Source organism: Scleropages formosus, chromosome 21 (genome assembly GCF_900964775.1).
Source record: "Scleropages formosus chromosome 21, fSclFor1.1, whole genome shotgun sequence".
Lineage (NCBI taxonomy): Eukaryota > Metazoa > Chordata > Actinopteri > Osteoglossiformes > Osteoglossidae > Scleropages > Scleropages formosus.
This window is the reverse complement of record NC_041826.1, coordinates 11,468,750-11,487,405: the sequence shown is the minus strand read 5'-3', so window position 1 is coordinate 11,487,405 and position 18,656 is coordinate 11,468,750. Positions and strand designations below refer to the sequence as shown.

The 18,656-nt window shown below is 44.6% G+C and overlaps 1 protein-coding gene across 1 annotated transcript in view; it reads left to right on the top strand.

The window, feature by feature from the left end:
* The window catches only part of myo1d (myosin 1D), a 65,927-nt gene that overhangs the window by 31,727 nt on the left and 15,544 nt on the right, over positions 1-18,656 (top strand). Inside the window, exons 13-20 of the mRNA XM_018726287.2 lie at positions 109-183; positions 770-902; positions 1,461-1,627; positions 2,757-2,964; positions 12,887-13,110; positions 13,364-13,502; positions 13,649-13,753; positions 14,029-14,142. Of these exons, the coding sequence (XP_018581803.1) occupies positions 109-183; positions 770-902; positions 1,461-1,627; positions 2,757-2,964; positions 12,887-13,110; positions 13,364-13,502; positions 13,649-13,753; positions 14,029-14,142 (1,165 nt within the window). The remainder of the gene's footprint in view (positions 1-108; positions 184-769; positions 903-1,460; positions 1,628-2,756; positions 2,965-12,886; positions 13,111-13,363; positions 13,503-13,648; positions 13,754-14,028; positions 14,143-18,656) is intronic.

The window sequence follows — 18,656 nt, the reverse complement described above, 5'->3', positions numbered from 1 at the left end:
CTAACTTTCCGTAGCTCGGAGAGTGTCTGAAAGGGGCATAATGCATAACACATGCCTTTCTGATGGCTTAGTGTAATGAGCTTGACCACCTGTTCCCTCCCCTTTCAGGTACTCCGTGGTCGGCTTCATAGACAAGAACAAAGACACCCTCTTCCAAGACTTCAAGAGACTGCTGTACAACAGGTGAGTACTGACACACCTGTTTCCCACTGTCACCTCCCGCAGCAGCAGCAGCTTTGACTCAACCTCTGTTAAATGTGTTTGTGCTCCACAGGCGACCTCTGTGAGCTCTGTCATTCTTCTCATTTCTCATGATGATTTAATTGGTCACTCCTAAAGCTACGTGAGATGATTTCTTTTTTTAAGGTTCATCCGCAATAAATGTCAACCAGTAGGACAGACATTAGCTATTAAACAACTTTAAGTATGAAGTTTGAAGAGAATGCAATAAATACTATATCTGCTATGAAAATAGGGTTTTCTGTCTTTTTCCAATTTTCTCTTAGAGTATTACTCTGCATTTTTTCATGTGTCATTGCTGTGTGTATGTTGTATGCTGCTGCAACGTAGAACAGTTTGCCACTGGGGATTGTTAACATTTAATCCATCCATTCATCCATTCACACTGATTTTGTATTTAAAGCCTTTGGGGAGACCTCAGAACTGTAGCAAGTGATTGTGAGAAGCTGCCATTAAGATGGCTTCACAATGATTGTCCTGTTCCTCCTTTCACTGGCTCTCTGCCTTCTTGCTCCTTATCCTCACCCAGTTCAAACCCTGTGCTGAAGGCAATGTGGCCGGAAGGGAAACTGAGCATTACAGAGGTGACTAAACGACCCCTCACTGCGGGCACGCTCTTCAAGACCTCCATGATCTCGCTGGTGGAGAACCTGGCTTCCAAGGTGAGGGATGAGCGATGACCACAACAGATGAGTGTCTCAGCTGTCAAGCAGCAGGGTGGGAGAGAAAGCTGTCACTCTCCATGCTGTTTATCTTTGCTGTATTCTTCTCTTATTAATAATTGTTGGTTTGTGTCAGTGAAGTGAAGCTTCTTCTGTTTGTCCTTGATTTTATTTTCAGTCCAGCTCTAATGTGGCTGTTTCTCAGTTCTGAAGAGTATTTTATTTCTAGAGTGTGGTAATCTGTTTACCAGTCAGTGAAAGCACACGGGGAACTTGATCATAAGCAGTTCTTATTTTCTTATTTTTAAGACTTCTGGACTAGCTTGTGATAGGCCCATCAGTTCTACCAAAACAGCGATGTCAGTACAGAAACTGTTGAGTGTTTACTTAAAGCATCTCCCATTAGTTGCTTCACAAAGTTATTTACAGTAGGTTATCGTGGGCTTACTGCATGGAGAACCAGCCCTAGCCATGTCCCTCACCTGCTGCCCCAGGGCCTGTTTGAGGTGCCTTGATTTACACGTTTCCCACCTGAACCCTCCCATCGTTGTATTTCAGGAGCCCTACTATGTGCGCTGCATCAAGCCCAATGATGTGAAGTCACCCCTGCTGTTTGAGCAGGAACGCTGCCGCCACCAGGTGGAGTACCTGGGCCTATTGGAGAACGTGCGAGTGCGCCGTGCGGGCTTTGCCTACCGACAGACCTACCCACGCTTCCTGCAAAGGTACACGTGTCACTGCCACCACATCGCTCGAAAGGTGCCTGTTCACCCTTATGAGACCCATGTCCTCATCAGCCCTGAGCTACATCCGTCATGATGCCATTATCTTACTAATAGGTTCTGTTCATACCGAACCTTTGATGACCAACAACACCTTACACTCAATAGCAATATTTACATTATACATGTATTCTGTACATGTATTCATATAATAGGTGCTTTTCTCCAAAGCGACATACAGTGAAACTCTGTAGCGTGTCGCTGACACCTTTCCATTCGAGGTGTTACAGCGCTAGAGCAATCTTCATGATAGACAGTGCTCCCAGTGGAACATTCATAAACACACAGAGACATTATAAAACACTCTGAGAAATAAAATATTTACTGATCCACACTTTTTTGTAATCCAGAGACTATTTCCTTTCAAAAGAAAACATGTTGATATCAATAGATCATCAATATGTGCAGAAACATACATAATGCACTACTCTACTGAGGAGCATCATAGGAAGTAACTGCAGTCGGAGACTCAGCAGGACCTTCAATGGGAAGTCAGCCCAAGTCAGCCCGAGTCAACCCTGAAACAGCATGTTTTCACAGTCTAAACTGTCTAGACACAGTGCATTATAGTGTTTTAGAGCACCTCCACAGGTTGGATCAGAATCTGTACACTGTGGCAGACCTGGGCAGAAAATGTTTAACTTTAGGCTGTTCCAGGCAGCTTCAGTTTTATAGTCTTGTGAAAAAAGTTGTCGGTAAACTCAAACATGAACATTCACAGTATTTCACATAAAAGAATATATGCTCGTCCAAAGTTCTTATTGGCTCATTTCACTTGAATTTCTCTGAAACAGAAAAACAGTTAGCTGTGCTATTTTAAAGGTTACTCGCATGATAATAACGTGTTTTGATGTCATTCATTTCATCAGGGGAAAATGTTTAAAATGAGTTCAGAAGAACTGTGTTGTAGAGGAGAACCTGCCCTGAAATGCGTCAATAAATGTCTGATCGTCTTATGTTGTCCATCTACATTCAGCTTTGGGTCAAGTTGTGCTGTTATCCTTGCTGTCCTTTTGTGTTTGAAAACCACAAGTGTTACTGCCGCTGTCTACCTCCCATCCCTCCCATCCAGGTACAAGATGATCTCGCAGTTCACCTGGCCAAACCATGACCTACCGTCTGACCGTGAAGCGGTGAAGCGCCTGCTCCAGGGCTGTGGCTTTGAGCATGATGTGGCCTACGGCAAGACCAAGGTGTTCATCCGCACCCCGCGCACCCTCTTCACCCTCGAAGAGCAGCGGGCCGAAATGGTGAAGCGCATCGTCCTCTTCTTGCAGAAGGTTGGTTCCTCAAACTGCCAGCTTTTCCAGTTTTCCCTAACATGAGCATTCAGTTGAAACTGTCAGCCTTCTTTTGGCTGCTCTGTAGAGGTAACATTTTCTGCTCCTGCTGCTGGTCTCCATTCAAGTACATACAGTATAGTATATGGTATGTACAGATGTTCCTGCCTGGTATAATTACAGTGAAACTGTAGTGAAAGTCACATTGTCAGATCAGATACTTTGAACTGATACAGTAAATATTATTACCCTGCTTTATAAATGGGTAAAATCCAGTGTGAGTATCCTACTATAGAGACATTGTAAGTGAACTGAAACAACTGAATAAATCACAGTAATACAGTGCAGAACATGAAAAAAAGTGCTAAAGACTTCAACGTGTCAGGGCAGCTGCGATTCTTTATTTTCGTTCCTCAGAGGATTACGGCTTCACTGCCGTCTTTCCTCCCACCCGCTTAAAAGCACACAGCCGACTTATCCCCAGAAGGAAGTCATCCACATGTGCGCTGCAGACGTCTACAAGGTGATAACATGAGTGCACGGTGTAGAAATGCAAAGCGTGTCTTTCAGGACTTCTGGAGAAACACGCAGCATGGTGTTAACAGCCGAATGAGGTCGGCTAAGTTGGAGTAGTCATCACTGCACCAAGTCTCAGCCACCGTAGGTGGTCTGTTGGTGCAAATTTAAGGTGGTCAGTTCTCTTGTTCGGTCAGGTGCGGTGCTTGACGGGTCATCGGCCCAAGTGGTGCAGACCTAGCTGATCTAGTGTGTCACAGCGGGTCTTGACTCACCAAAAGGGGAGCTCGTACCGCGTTTCGGGGATTGCCACCAACTGGCCGTAACAAACTTCTTTTGAACTCAAAGTAGCTCTTATGCATGTTGGTCCACAAGTGTTTTGAGCCAAAGATGGAAAATTGACTTTGCGCTAGTGTTGTATATCTGGGGCTATACCTCCTCTGTGTATTGTTTCTCTCCTCCATGTGGGTGGTGAATTCATACCCACACTGCTACATTTTTTTTTTTCTCAACATTTTTCTCCAAAGTGACTATTATTTACCCATTTATACAAAAGAGTAATTTTTACTGTATCAACTTAGGGTAAGTGCCTTTATGAAGGGTACCACAGAAGAAGGGGGGATTCAAAAATGGGTCCTTTGAAGGGAAGGTGGTAGTTCTAACCACTACGCCACCTGCTTGCCCCCAAGATACTCTAAGAAATGCCTGCATGGCTCAATACAGCAGAGTGTTAAATGCAGAAATGGCTGCTGGGCGGAGCAGCCAAAGGCATAGTCCTCCATTTGTTCATAAGGTTGGATCCAGAAGACATACAGACACTGGCAATATGTGTGTACTTCTCTGGACTGCTCTGTCATGTGTGTGACATGTGTTTTACTGTTTGTCTAGAAGAACCTGTGTCCACAGTGATCTGTCGGGGTTCTGCCTTCACTCCTCGCTCTACCGCAGCATCCCTGCGGAACCAGTGGACCAGTGACATGACTCCAATAATGCTGAACTCCCAAAATCAAATTTTCAGTATTTCCTTGCTTGTGCGGGCTTGTGTCTTCTGTTTTGAGGTCATGAAAAAGCAATTCATGATATTTGGAAATCTTTGTGGTGCTTCTTGATGCCCCCCTCCCCCCAGCCATTTGCCTTTCAGCAGTTTTCAGCTTGTGCTGTCCCCTATGGCCACCTTTAGGATTTGCACATGTTAAATAAATATGGCACGGCTGAATTGTTCCAGGATGCTGAGGTGGCAAAAGCTCCGGTTGAAATGTGAGCCAACCTTGAGAAACTGGGAATGACGCACTAAATACTTTGGGGGCATTCAATGGCACTGGGAAATGTGATAAGGCTGATAATGTCAACTGTGCCTCAGAAATATTTGTACAAACACGTTTTGAACAGGTGTAGTGCAGTTACAGAGCTCTACTGAACTTTATTATTGTTCTTTACTTTAAAACGTGGTAATTCTCTGCTTTGGAAACTCTTTAGACTGGGCTCTGTTTATACTTACCTATCTCACATTCATATTTGCTCTATTTATATGACATATCTGTGACCCATGGGCGGCTTGCCCGAAGGACCCTATACTGCGTATGACCTTGAAGACCAGGTGCTGCTGTTGTCTTATTTCACACATGACATCCCATGTCAACTATGTTTGGCATGTGCTGTGGCACCCGGCTGAGTCATGTGACACCTTAACCTGCGCAGAGTTTTACGTGCACTGCACACAATAACCACAAGCACAAACTACAGCAACAAAGTAAAACACAGTAACACACAATAACAGGGATACCTAGCTAATGATGTCGCGTGCCCTCCCCCAGAGGTCGCGAGGGGCAGCCTCTGTACCGCCTCGCTCAGAACAGGTGTCCCGTGAACATATGGACACACCGTCCCACCCAGGACACGATTCCCCGTTTGCTGTATGCTGCTCGGGTCCCTTCCACCTTGACATTTTTCAAAGCTCCATATCCATGGCCCATGCACCAATCCCCTTATCAGCAGTGCGGATCGGTGCTTGCCCCGTCCTCAAAGCGCCCAGGGCAGTGGAGGTGCCGCAGTGTGTGTGTCATCCTCTCGGATTCACCCCCTCCCTCTAGTATGTTTGTTTACATTGGCATGTTGGCATCCCTTGTACTTCCACTTGAAGGGGTTCAGCTTCCCTGCAGAAGACACCTCAGCAAGGAAGGTGGTGATGCGTGGCTTCTCCGTCTCCAGCTTTCTGTCTGCTCACATTTGTTTGTTTATCATAGTTGCCACGCAAACACTTTGTTCAACTCAACGTTCATGTTACTTTTTTCTTCCTGCACTATGAAAAGCTTCGGTAAGTGTCCAACTCTGTTGCGGAGAAATAGCTTCGCTGAAGGTGTAATAACAGCATGTCTCTAGGGCCTAGAATAGGCAAGTTCAAGTTCAAGCTTTACTGTCATAAGTACAAGTACCGTGTGTAAAGTACTATAAAATTCTTGCTTGAGTGCCTCTCCACACACTATAGGCAACACAATAGATAGTACTACACAAAAAAACAAAAAATAATGCCGATAACAATAAATAGCCAGAATACTTAAAAGTGTCAATGCAAAGAGACACACACAGGCTGCTTGCACGGTGGACAGGTTCACTTTGATATTGATGCACTGTGGAACACGCCATCTCCTACCACCCCACTGACCCTCTGGGGCAGCAGGTGGCACAGTTGTTAGAGCTGCCACCTTGCAGTCGAAGGACCTGGTTCAGATCCTACCTTCTGTGGTAGTACCCCTGGTGAAGGTACACACTCAGAATTGGTTGCATATAAATAGGTAAATCAGTATAAGTCACTTTGGAGGAGAATTTATTAGAATAGACCACTGAGTAAGTTTCCATTGCTGCTTAGACTCAAACCCCATTCACCTCACTGAAAGTACTGAGTTTTAGGTTCTGAACACAAAGCCCACTGATTGCTACTGGTGACTGTCTTGGTTTTTGGCTCTCGGTGTGTTTAACTGCTCTGCATTGAGCTCAAGCTCCCACATAATGGCTTATGTCTTGCAAAGTAATGAAAATGCATAAATCGTGCGTGCATGAGAGAGAGACAGTGTGCACCTTGGCTAAGCAAGCTCTGGTTCCTCCAATGAGAGATACCGAACAAAACAGTTTTTGAATTATTCACACGTCCTCCTTTTTAATTAATGTTTGATTGCTGTGGGGCCGCCCACACTCTATCTGCCGTGTCTCCGTGTGAGGAGTGCAGCACCCAACCCCCATTAGTCCCATCAGCTCCCCCAAACCTCCACACGGCTGCACCATGTCACTTTGCCAGCGGCTTTGTCAGTTGACACATCTCTTTCTGCTCATCCTCAGCACTCGTGTCATTAGCTCTTACCGCAGACTTGTCTGCATGCGTCCAGTAGAAAGCCTGTGTACAGACATGCTGACACCTTGCTCACGATATTTTTAGAATAACTGTAGATTTACTGCTCATCGATATATTTGCCTTTTCAACGTGAAATTGAAATTTGTTTGTATAGCAGCATTCTCCAAAGCAGCGTACCGCTCAAATTGCTGTCACTGTGTCCAACACCGTAATTCTGGCTGGTGCACATCACACCACTATCTGCACATAGAACTTTACATAAATACAGAGGGGTTGGTGACATCTGGTGTGATGTGAGTTTATGTAGCTGTCAGGAGATCTGGAGCAAAGTGTCTCTCTCTAATAGAGATGGATTGAGACGCTTCTTGAGTGTTGAACGGAGTTCAGCAACTCCGAGGTATAGAGGGAGCTCATTCCACCATATTGTTGCCAGAAGTGATAACCTCCCTGCTAAACAGGCATTAAAAGCATCTTGAACGGAAAACATAAACCTTTTTTTGTTTGGGACAGTTTTGGGAAACAGTAACCCTGCACAGGATAAATAGTTGATGAAAGAATGATTTCTGGGAGGGGGGTGCGGTGGCGCAGTGGGTTGGACCACAGTCCTCCTCTCCGGTGGGTCTGGGGTTCGAGTCCCGCTTGGGGTGCCTTGCGATGGACTGGCGTCCCGTCCTGGGTGTGTCCCCTTCCCCCTCCGGCCTTACGCCCTGTGTTGCCGGGTAGGCTCCGGTTCCCCGTGACCCCGTGTGGGATGAGCGGTTCTGAAAATGTGTGTGTGTGTGTGATTTCTGGGATTTCTTAAAGTGCTGCACATCAGGCAGTGAACTCAGCAGAGCCATCACACTGGAGGCTTCGGCAGCTTCTTTTGTGGGCCTTCACCTGAAGGACAGGAGCACCCTTCCCACTGAGACTGGGCACCCACCCACTAGGGGGATCAGATAGCATGGTGGTTAAATTTACCCTGCTACGTACTGTAAATGATAAATAATTATAGAGAGCTTTTGTACACAAAATCTAACATTTTCTCGTAGAAAAGTACCAGGTAAGTAAAAATGTATTTGTTATTGTCACGTTACATGATTATTATGTGAGAAAATGTTATTTCATTAAGATGCAGAGCAGAAATGTGTATATTTCAGTTATTTTACCCAGTGGCAATCGATTGAGAGCTTGTTCCATAGTCAAAAGGGTATTGAACACATCTCATATGCTGACACTAGTTAACAGCATATTGCTAGAATTTTCATGCAAATGAGCTGCGCTAATGAACTTGACACCTGGTTTTTCATCATTGTTCCGTCTCACTAGTTTCAGTATTATTTTCAATGGAAACATGGGATAATATGAGGAGGGGGTTGTGTGTGATGCAGTAAATGATGAATGGGATCTGAAGGCAGCTGACCAAAAGAAGTTAGATGTTGTCATGAACACACGCTGGTATTTACCTAATTATGGACAACAGGCTCTCACAGGGCATGCATAAATCCCACCTAGCAGCCCCAGGGCCACCATGCCACACAGTGCCACCTACATACTTACTTTGTCTAAGGTGTGGGCCCCCCCCCCCCCCACTTTTTCATCCAGTGCCGTGCTTATTGTCCCTCGTATCTCCCTGTAGTTCCTCGGTTGTACTGTGTTGCAGTGTCCCTCTGCTGTCTGTTGTTTTGTGGTTGCATGTTATTAATGTTCTGCTGACCACAGAGCAGTTCTCCCCGTGGGGGGTGCACTGGAGCAGCTCAGTCGCATCCGAGCCTTTTCTTAGTTCACGTAGCCCTTTGTTGCCCTTTTTTATTTGGCCTTTCACCTGAAATTCATCATGTTAATGTTGGTTTCCTTGCTCTTCCACACTGGGTCACTGTGTTGTGAGCATTCGAGCTATAAATACAAACATTTTTTCGGTATATCTGTTTATAATGATATTTTCTTCAATAATCTGTTTTTAAAAATTTCTTTGCAGAGTGAAAGTCACCTGTATATTCACAATATAGTCATTCAGTTTGAACAAAACGCACACAAACTGAGTAGAAATGTGGGGCCAGATTAATCTGTTTCACAGTGTTTGTAGTTTGTATCTGGTGATTCTAGGTGTTACTGATCGGTAACAAGATGATGAGCAGATGATGAATTGTTATGGGCAACAGTCTACATTCATCAGGAATTTATGGAGTCGGCATATTTTTCTGTCGTTTTAAATTAGTTTTAATGTAGCTCCAAGTTAATAAAAATGTTAAGTTTTACACTATGTTTTTTTTAATATCTATGGCCAGTGCTTTTACAGATCACAAATAAATACAGGTACATTTTAAGTGGCCAGATACTGACAAATGTTGCACATGTGGTTTCAAGTTAATAAATTAAAATCCTGCAGTGGACTGCTGTTCCATTTGCAGTGTTCCCTGGATACCCTACAAAGGGTTAGCAATTGATGAAAACTGAATAACAATGAAAATTAAGTAAGTCTTATAAAATCTTTGATTCATTGGAGCTTATTTTAGGTTTTTACAGAACTGAACCCATGAATATGTTGAGGGATGCCTGTATAATTGAAGTTTTTATTGATGGTAATGGAGTGGTTCACTTTGGTTCATTTCTGGTCACCTAAGTTGAGGACCCAATGTAGCTGAAATCAGAGTTTCACAAATTACTTGTCATTATTAATGAAGTTCATCCCTAAAGGTGAAGTATCATTGAGAAGTGATGTCAGTCAGTAAATGTAGTGCTGCTGTAAAATGCTGGAAAAATATGGCACTGAGGTGCAAATTAATTGGAATGAAGTCACTTTTCACGAGGAACTCTTCGATCTGTCAGGTCGACACAATTATTTCTGCTTGCTGCTTTTAATGAAGAGCGGAGCCACAGAGAGAAGTGTCAGAAGTCCCTGGAGACTAATTGTGTAGTATTTACACTAATGGGCAGCCTGTTTACCATGGCTGCACAGTTAGCATCCGCTCGTTACGCTCGCACAGCAAGGAGCCGCACCGCTTTTGATGGCTCACGTGCTTCTGCGCGTCTGTCCGCTTCAGAGAGATGTGGTCATGAGCGCTAACCCTTTCATATGTGGGAGCTTGGACTGCACCTCATTAGGGAATAATGAAGAGAGATGAATAAACGGGCCGCTGGACAGGAGCAGAACAACACCTTTCCTTTGGTCCATTTGCTCCTGCTGTTCTTCACAGCTGTGTGCACGGTACCTCACCGTGTTGTGACTAAACAGTGTATCCAGTTATTGCACCCAGCAGTGTTTTTTGTACAACATATCCATCGATCAGACACTTTTCTCTAAAGTGACGTATGCTGATTATTAGCTGCTGTTTGTGTGACACTTCAATCCAAGGTGACTTAGTGTTAGATACACTTCTGTGCTGTTCAGATGTGTGAATGCCTGTAGGTACTGTACTGTAGTGTAACACACACATACAGGCTATTTACAGGGCTTATAAGAATTATTCACCCCATTTTTCATATTTTACCCTTCACTTTGGGTTTACGATTTGTAGAAATGTGTTTTCAGTATTCATAAGTGTTACGGTCCGTATCTTAAATTTTTAAGACAGTGTTTTGAGTGATAAAATATACAATCAGCACAAATAGTACAGTAAAATTACTTACTGCGATGCGCATGAACATATCTGACATAAGCAAAGAAATGGAAATGTGCCACAGGATGAAACAGGTGACGATGGAACTTCGGTGTCTGTCTGGGTGGATATGGACTAATGTGTGTTTTGTACGTTGATATGGGAATTGCATGTTGCAATACTCACGGGCTAAGACAATACACCACCATGTTGTTCATCATCACTGCAGATCACATAAAGATCATGTGACCAGCAGGTTAAATATTGTGTTGTATTTGAGGACTTCCTTTGGGTCTCTACCCAGCATACTAGCATATTTGTCTGTGATGGCTGCAAGATGGCTGGACACCGCATCATCCCCAGCCTCCTTTTCACTGGAAAAGTGTTTGAGGACCTGGGCTGGGGGCAAGGGGGGGCTTTGTTTGTCCCTGGTGGAGGGGGGGGTCATTTCTCTCCACCTTCCTCCACACATGGATTTGACAGAGGCTTGTGGTGGCAGACTGCTGACGGGGCCCTTTCACTGTCCCTGGTGAGCGTGCACACGCTTCTGTTCGCATTTTTAATGTACTGAGCTTGTTGCGGGGCGAGTGGTGTTTGGTTCATTTCCTTATAGCAGAGTAACACACGTGCAGCACAATAACAATAGTACAAGGGCACAAGAAATAATGTTTAGCTGAGGTGGTCATATGAGACTTCTAAAAGATACCAGATATTAGAGAATTCATTAGAATTATGATGCTCTTTAAAAGGTAATGTTTTGATAGAAGAAAGTTAGACCTTTGAGTAAATACATTTGGGTGGAGCTTCTGGTTCATGGCAGCGAAATACATTTGCTTGCTACGTGTGTAAAACACGTTCTGTATCTTTGTCCAAAATGGAATTTGGGTTGTCACTGAACATAAATATAGAAGTGTGTGTGAGCTAATGGGTGGGGTGCGGTCCGGTGGCACAGTGGGTTTGGCCGGGCCTCCACTGTGTGGTGGGTCTGGGGTTTGAGTCCTGCTTGGGCGTGTCCCGTCCCCCTCCAGCTCCATGCTCTGCGCTGCCGGGTTAGGCTCCAGCTCACCGCAACCCTGCTCGGGACAAGCAGTTGTAGAAATTGTGTGTGTGAGAGAGCTAATAGCGTTCAGTTTCCCTCTGGCTTCTGTGAATAATGTTCTCACACACACACACACACACACACACACATTTTCTGAACCGCTTGTCCCATACGGGGTCGCGGGAAACCAGAGCCTACCCGGCAACACAGGGCATAAGGCTGGTGGGGGAGGGGACACACCCAGGACGGGACGCCAGTCCGTCGCAAGGCACCCCAAGCGGGACTCGAACCCCAGACCCACTGGAGAGCAGGACCCGGTCCAACCCACTGCTCCACCGCACCCCCCCATTCACCTATTAATTAAATATATTTTATTTCATTTGTGCATGGAAGCAGAATAAATTAGTACAACATTGACATTTTCTATTACACAAGCTAGTACATGTTCTCTTTACTGTACCAAGAAAAGTGTTTATGCTGTCTGTGTGTTGCATGATGTAAAGGTTTGTAATAACAGTGTTACAAAGATGATTATTTGTTTTAATGCAGTTGGCCATTGTGTGGCACTTCTATCATATTCACATACTTTGATCATCTTCTTCATAACGGTTGGGGTTGCAAAGACTTTACAGAGATGTTCGGCAGAATCTTGTGTGCTGTCGGTCAGCACAGCAAATCAGTAGTGCCTGGTAGCCAATCGCTGTGCGCTCTGTTAACTGGGTCCTTCCTCTGTGACATAGTGCTAAACAAGTAAATGCAGTATGTGAATGTAATCCTGGAAATAACTGCTCAATTCTCTACCTTCTCATGCATTATTTACAGAGCAGCACAGCATGGCCCTGGCAAGGGTGATGGGGGGGCGGTGAGGGTGGGGGATCTTCCTCTTCCCATTTATTGATCCCATTGATCTCCTGAGAAAGCAGCCTGCTTGACCACCCTTTATCTCAGATGCAGCTTCTTTATATGCCCTTCTGTGCAAGATTCAAGTTCTTCAGTGCTCAAAGCAATGAAATGCTGTTGTACCAAACAATAAGTCACGAGCCACTCTAGCAGTTTTTCAGTGTACAGGAACCCGGTGTGTATAATTGTCATTTTCCTCACCTGTTTTGGAGCATTTACATGTATTCTTTTAGCTGACGTTTTTCTCTAAAGCGACTTACAGTGTTAAGGTACTTACAATTATAACCAGTTCTACAGCTGGGTAATTCTACTAGAGCAATTTTTAGGGTAAGTACTTTGCTCAAGGGTACTACAGGTGGAGGTGGGGATCGAACCTGCAGTCTTTGGGTCCAAAGGCAGCAACGCTAACCACTACTCTACCAGCTGTCCTGGGACAGGGAGCACTTCTTGCTATTGTTACATTCTTTCTCACTCCCTGAAAACTCACTGATTCATTACTTTTTACATCAGGAATTTGTCATCCAATCTCATTTTTGGCTGCAGGTGTGGCGTGGTGCTCTAGCCAGGATGCGGTACCGCCGCATGCGGGCTGCACTCATCATCATCCGAGTCTATCGGCGCTACAAGGTCAAATCATACATCCGCGAAGTCAACCGGCGCTTCAAAAATGTCCGCACCATGAAGGATCACGGGAAGCATGTCAAGTGGCCCATGCCCCCCAAAGTCCTGCGCCGCTTCGAGGAGGCGCTGAGGAACATCTACAACAGGTGCTCTTAAGACGGAAGTGCCTCACTGCGCTCCTGTTGCTGAGCTGATGTGGCATTAAGCTGCTGTTGTAGATGCAACTTGCTCTTATTTTCTGATCTTGAAGGCTTCTGCAAAGAGCTCTTTGAGGTTTTATAAAGCTTTCGCAGGGCTGAGAAAAAATATGGTCACATTTGTTACAGATGGGAACCGGAGGCTTTGGAACCTTTTTTGTGTGGAGCTGCAGTTTAATGTTTTTCTCGTTTTTTCTCTAAGGTGGTGGGCCTGGACCCTCATCAGAAGCCTTTCACCTGAGGATGTGCTGCAGGTCAGGGCAAAAGTGGCTGCCTTGGAGTCTCTGAAAGGCCACAGGGCTGACCTGGGCCTCCAGAGAGCCTGGGAGGGCAACTACATGGTGAGTGAGGGGAAGTAGCTCTTCCTTTAGGGCTCCTCATGCTTTGCGTGTTTCCACTGTACATGGTTTTTTTTTTAAATTATTTCATAGTCATTGTGCACATCTGATGGTTTCTTTCACTGGCTCATGCTTACCTTTGTCCTCAGAAACGTGATAGTCCTGAGACAGCGTCGTCCTTTACTCTGGTCTCCAGTGACCTGCAGCGCAAGGACAAGTTCATGAGAGTCCTTTTCTCCAGCAATGTACGAAAGGTACAACCCCCAGGGTCTCAAGCCACAAGAAGAACAGCTGCTTTTCCTTTAGCATCACTAAACAGTCAAAGTGATGCTCATCTATGTGTTTCTTAACCACTTCGCACCTCAGACGTGGCCAAAAAATAACTTTAAATTATTTGAAATATGAAAAAGTACATCATGCGATACCAAAGTACAGAATGTGATACAAAAGGTCTTCTGTGTGCTCCTGCACTTGCGTGTACCTGCAGCAATGCTTCGTAGCCTTTTCAGCGAAGGCCCTTTTCTTACAGATCAATCGCTTCCACAAGTGTGAGGACCGCGCGGTGCTCATCACTGACCGACATCTGTACAAGATGGACCCCCTGAAGCAGTACAGGCCCATGAAGAGCATTCCTCTCTATAATGTACGTGTTTGGCCCTCACAGCTCACTGTGTTAATGTCACTGTTGATCCCGACTGAGGACGAAATCAAGCACAAAACTTGCATGCAAAAACACTCTGTGGGTCTCATATTAACGAGTAAATGATACTCACCTATCCCTCGCCAAACAAGGTGTATTTCTTCCATTTCTTACACACCCCAATACACAGACTTCACTTAATAGGGGGTTGAATTATCATTATTTCTTCCTGGAGAAAAATAATAGCTTCCTGGCTGAAACAAATCGCATAGAAATTAACCAAAGTTTTTTTTCTGTGTGACAGTGATTTCACTGACATATTTCATAACTCTGTAACAATCTTTTTTAAAACTATGAAATGGGGCAGGATTCATTTGGATTCTGATGCATAAACTACAGGAGAAACACTTTACCATACTGTAAGTCTATTCATGTTCTAAACGCTTTCTAAAACTTTGCAGTGATTACATGGTTTTAGTTGTGAGTTCAATTTACCATAACTGATGCTGTGATTGGTAGGAAGTATATACTGCAGTTAATTTTCTGAAGGAAGAAGTGCAGTGTCATTGTGGTTTTGCAGAGTGAAGCATATATCAGGCAGTGAATGAGATACCTGTTGACATAGAATTACCATGTTGCTGGGGGAAAAAAAATGTAGTTGTACTACATAAGACTGTTGTATGAAAAAAATTTAGCCATTTTCTTAAGCTGTCGTAGCGGTTTTTTATTGTCTACCATGGTGTTCTATGAGGGAAGGGCTTCTCTGCACTATGTACTGACCTGCAGGACCGTCTTGGCATGTCCCACGTTGACATTTCCTTTAGTAAACTGGCTCTATGAGGAGAAAAGGAGAAATGCTGGTTTATTTAAATGGAATTCACATTTATTAGCAAGTCTCTGCAAGTTTGAAGGGACACACACCCTTACCCTGATGTACAGACCTCGCTTTCCTTTTCTGTTCCTCAATGATGCGATGTTCTGTTCACTCGATGTCAGACACAAAGCCATCAGATATTAAGCCTTTTTTGGCTTCAGGACTTTGCAAGACAAGCCATCTGGATTTTTTTCAACAGAACATCATAGTCCAAGCTCTGTCAGTCACTCTGAGTGTTTTTTGGGTCAAATCCTTGAATATTGAGAGGGATTACAGCAAGGCTAACTGGCTTATACCTGCTGACTTGACTTTGTGGGGGGACTTGACTGTTCCTCTTTGGAGATCGCAGTGTGCGGTCGGCTCATCCAGCATCCCTGTGCTCTGGCCATCAGAGGCGACCGCAACCTCTACCATGCCCTCATTGCCTGCGCCCCCATCAGACATCACTCTTTCTAACGTGAAAACGACTCAAAGTGCTGGAGGCCCCAGTTTCTCGAACTGAGTGCACTGGTTGAGTGTGGTGTGTGTACACACAGAGCCTTTAAAGCATATGGAAGGGTGAAAAGGATCAGAAAGCAGTGCAGGAATGCAGAAGGAGGGCTGATGCTATCATAATAATGCCGTTGAGCACAGACAGGCTGTGAGTGTACCCACCGGGAGGGGATCTGAGCTGCACAGTGGCTAAGTGAACAAAGTGTAGGGCGACAGAGAGACGGCGGATTACAGAGGCAGGCACTTTGATGTTTGGTGGTTTTTGCCCTTGGCACTGAAAGTTCATGCTAATGCAGGAGAGAGGAAATGCAAAGAGGAGGAAGTACAGGAAGGTAATGAACCGATCAATATATTTATAGGGTAGATTGTTCCCCTGGCTATTGAACTGCAGCTTATTTTCCTGTTAAATCCTCCCCAGCCTCCATCTTTGTTTATGGCCCAATTTGAGGAACATGATGACACGATAAGATGGGTGGTCACTCTTAGCTGGCACAACCACGGCGAACCTGCCTCTAAATTCATCTGCCTGGTCAGGCTTCTCAGTTACGGAAGCAATTACATGACGGTTCATCATCTTGACTCGTTTGTGTCAAACAGAAATCCCTTTGAATGAAAAGAAACGCTTCTCTGTGTCAACTTCTCTCTTATTCTCACTGCCTCCCCCCCCCCAGCTCCTTAACCATCTCAGTCCCTCTTTATCCCTCTCTTTTACTCTCTCCAACCGTTGTCATGCCAACTTCCCAGGAGACAGGGTTGTCATGGTGACAGCGAAGGAGGGGAGGATCAGCTGATGTCTGATACCATTCAGGCATGTGTTCACAGATCTGCTTCCTCCACGTGCTGCCCGCTCCCCACAGGAGCATCTGTCTTCCTGTGTCTCCTTTTGTTTTGCCGCCTGTCCTTCTTCTCCTGTTCGGCCTTGCTGTCTCTGTTGCACGGCCTCCTCCTTTGCTCTTTGTCTCATCATGTCAACCTCCATGTTTGAAACGTCGAGATGTTTAGTCCCCCGGCGCAGCTGCCTGTTTTTAACAGAGAGCCTTGTTGAGTGACTTAGACAGGTGACTCTCTGCGAGGGCAATAAGAAACAAGGGTTCCATGTACACACCAGTGCCAGAGCTCATGCCAGAGCTTCTCATAAAAAATATGCAGTATGATTTCCCTTTATGACAATCTGTTTATATTAATATATTTATTTGTTCATGCAGCTTGCAGTATGATTTATTGTTATAGTATTGTGTTGAACACACTCACCACTCTGAGAAATTACAGATAAAATGAATGACAGACTCACACAACACAAATTTACATTCTGTATTCACTGGAATTGCTAGCAATAACTACAAAATCAAACAGTTAAATAAGTAAATACTTGAAGAAACAGTTATCACAAACATTATGCTTTATGATGATGAAGTGACCACACACTTGTCAGTTTTTTATTGCATTATTTCATGTACCTGGAATGCAGTATGCAGTTTTGCAGCGTGGAAGCCAAGTCTCCATAGTTTGGTATTTCTCTCCTTCCGCATTACCTGAGCCAATAGAAATCATAAGATTATTTTGTTTGGGCTCCTGTAACGGCCTAATTGAATAAAGGGACACTTTGGCAGGTGTATTCTAATAGTCCTCACATTTACTGTATTGCTGTCATTTTGGCCTCATGACTGAGTTGGTGCACAATGCCAGATATTTTTGGGTTTAACAGACGCAGTGCCCACCGACGGGTTTGTTGGGTTGGATCTTGAGCTGTGTCTATCTGATGTGGGTGGGCTGCATGATTCAACCCTTGGTTACGTAATGGCAGAAACCCGCCACCCCTCTGGGACCAGGCCGGTATGGCTACCCGCACTTCTGGTCCATTACAGGCCATTACAGATCACGGCATCAATATTATGAATGACGTCGCTAACATTACAGTAGCTCTACTCGTACAACTGGAATGTAACAATATAGTACTCATATCCAAAGGGGCAACTTCTGGAATTTTCAGATCTTATACTGAAGAGGGAAACGAGGTAATAGTTCACGAGAATCCAGCTTTAAGTTATCAACTGAAATATGCATTTACATGCATTTATTTAGCAGACAGTTTACTCCAACTCAAAAGTAAATCAAAGTGCATCAGTAGCAGACAGAGTTAATCAAATAAAGTGCATCAGTAGCAGACAGAGAGTTAAAGATCCAAACACATGATTGAAGCACAGTCAGCATGTCTAGTATGGCATTTTTTTTTTTTTTTAACACGAGTAGGAAATACATGAGTAATCCTGACATGGGGTGTGATGTGAGTTTATGGAGCTGTTAGATCGGTGCAGAAGTGGATTTGAAAGAGATGGGTTTTGATCTCTTCTTGAATATTGAAAAGGATTCAGTAGCTCTGAGGGACACAGGGAAGTTCTTTCACCAGAATAGAAGCAAAACTGAGAACCTATACACTTTCAGTTTTTGAGCGCTTGTGTGTGGGGGCCAAGCAGATAGTATGAAATAATAACAAGAATGAGCTAATAATGGAATATTTCATCCTCTCCAAATGCTTGCTCACACTTTTTTGCTGACATGTGCACAGTGACATGTTGTGAAAGCTTCACTGGAGATGTGTGAAAGTGTTATGAGTTGCCTGCAGATTTTTTTCCCCAGCTAAAAGATGAGATGCCAGGAGATGTTGAAGTTTATGGCACATGGCCCTGTGTCTGTCAGTCTGTTTTAGTTAGTGTTTGGGCTTGACAGCAGGGCAGGCCACTTGCCCCTCTGCGCATTTCTTCAGCTTCTACTGTGATTGACCCGACATTGGTGCATGTCGAGTCACAGAGGTCCAGAGCTGAAGGCAGGAGATGGCCATAAACTGACACGTATGACCTGCTGAACTCCGTTTCTGAGAGCTGGAAATGCAGAAGTTCTCCCCAAAATAAGACGACTGAAAGATCTGCACCCTGCTACCTTCAGGACTTGATGACTCCCTACACCCCAGCAAGAGCCCTGTGTTCCTCCACTTCTGGCCGCTTGGTGATCCTACTCATAGGGGGTCCATCTGGAGAGAATGAAACATTCCATTACTTTTATTTCACTGTTTTATTCTAGCTGCTTGGTCCAAACACCAAAGTATGTAGTTTCTTAATTTTAGCTCCAGTGTGGTGGAATGAGTTCCCTGTGT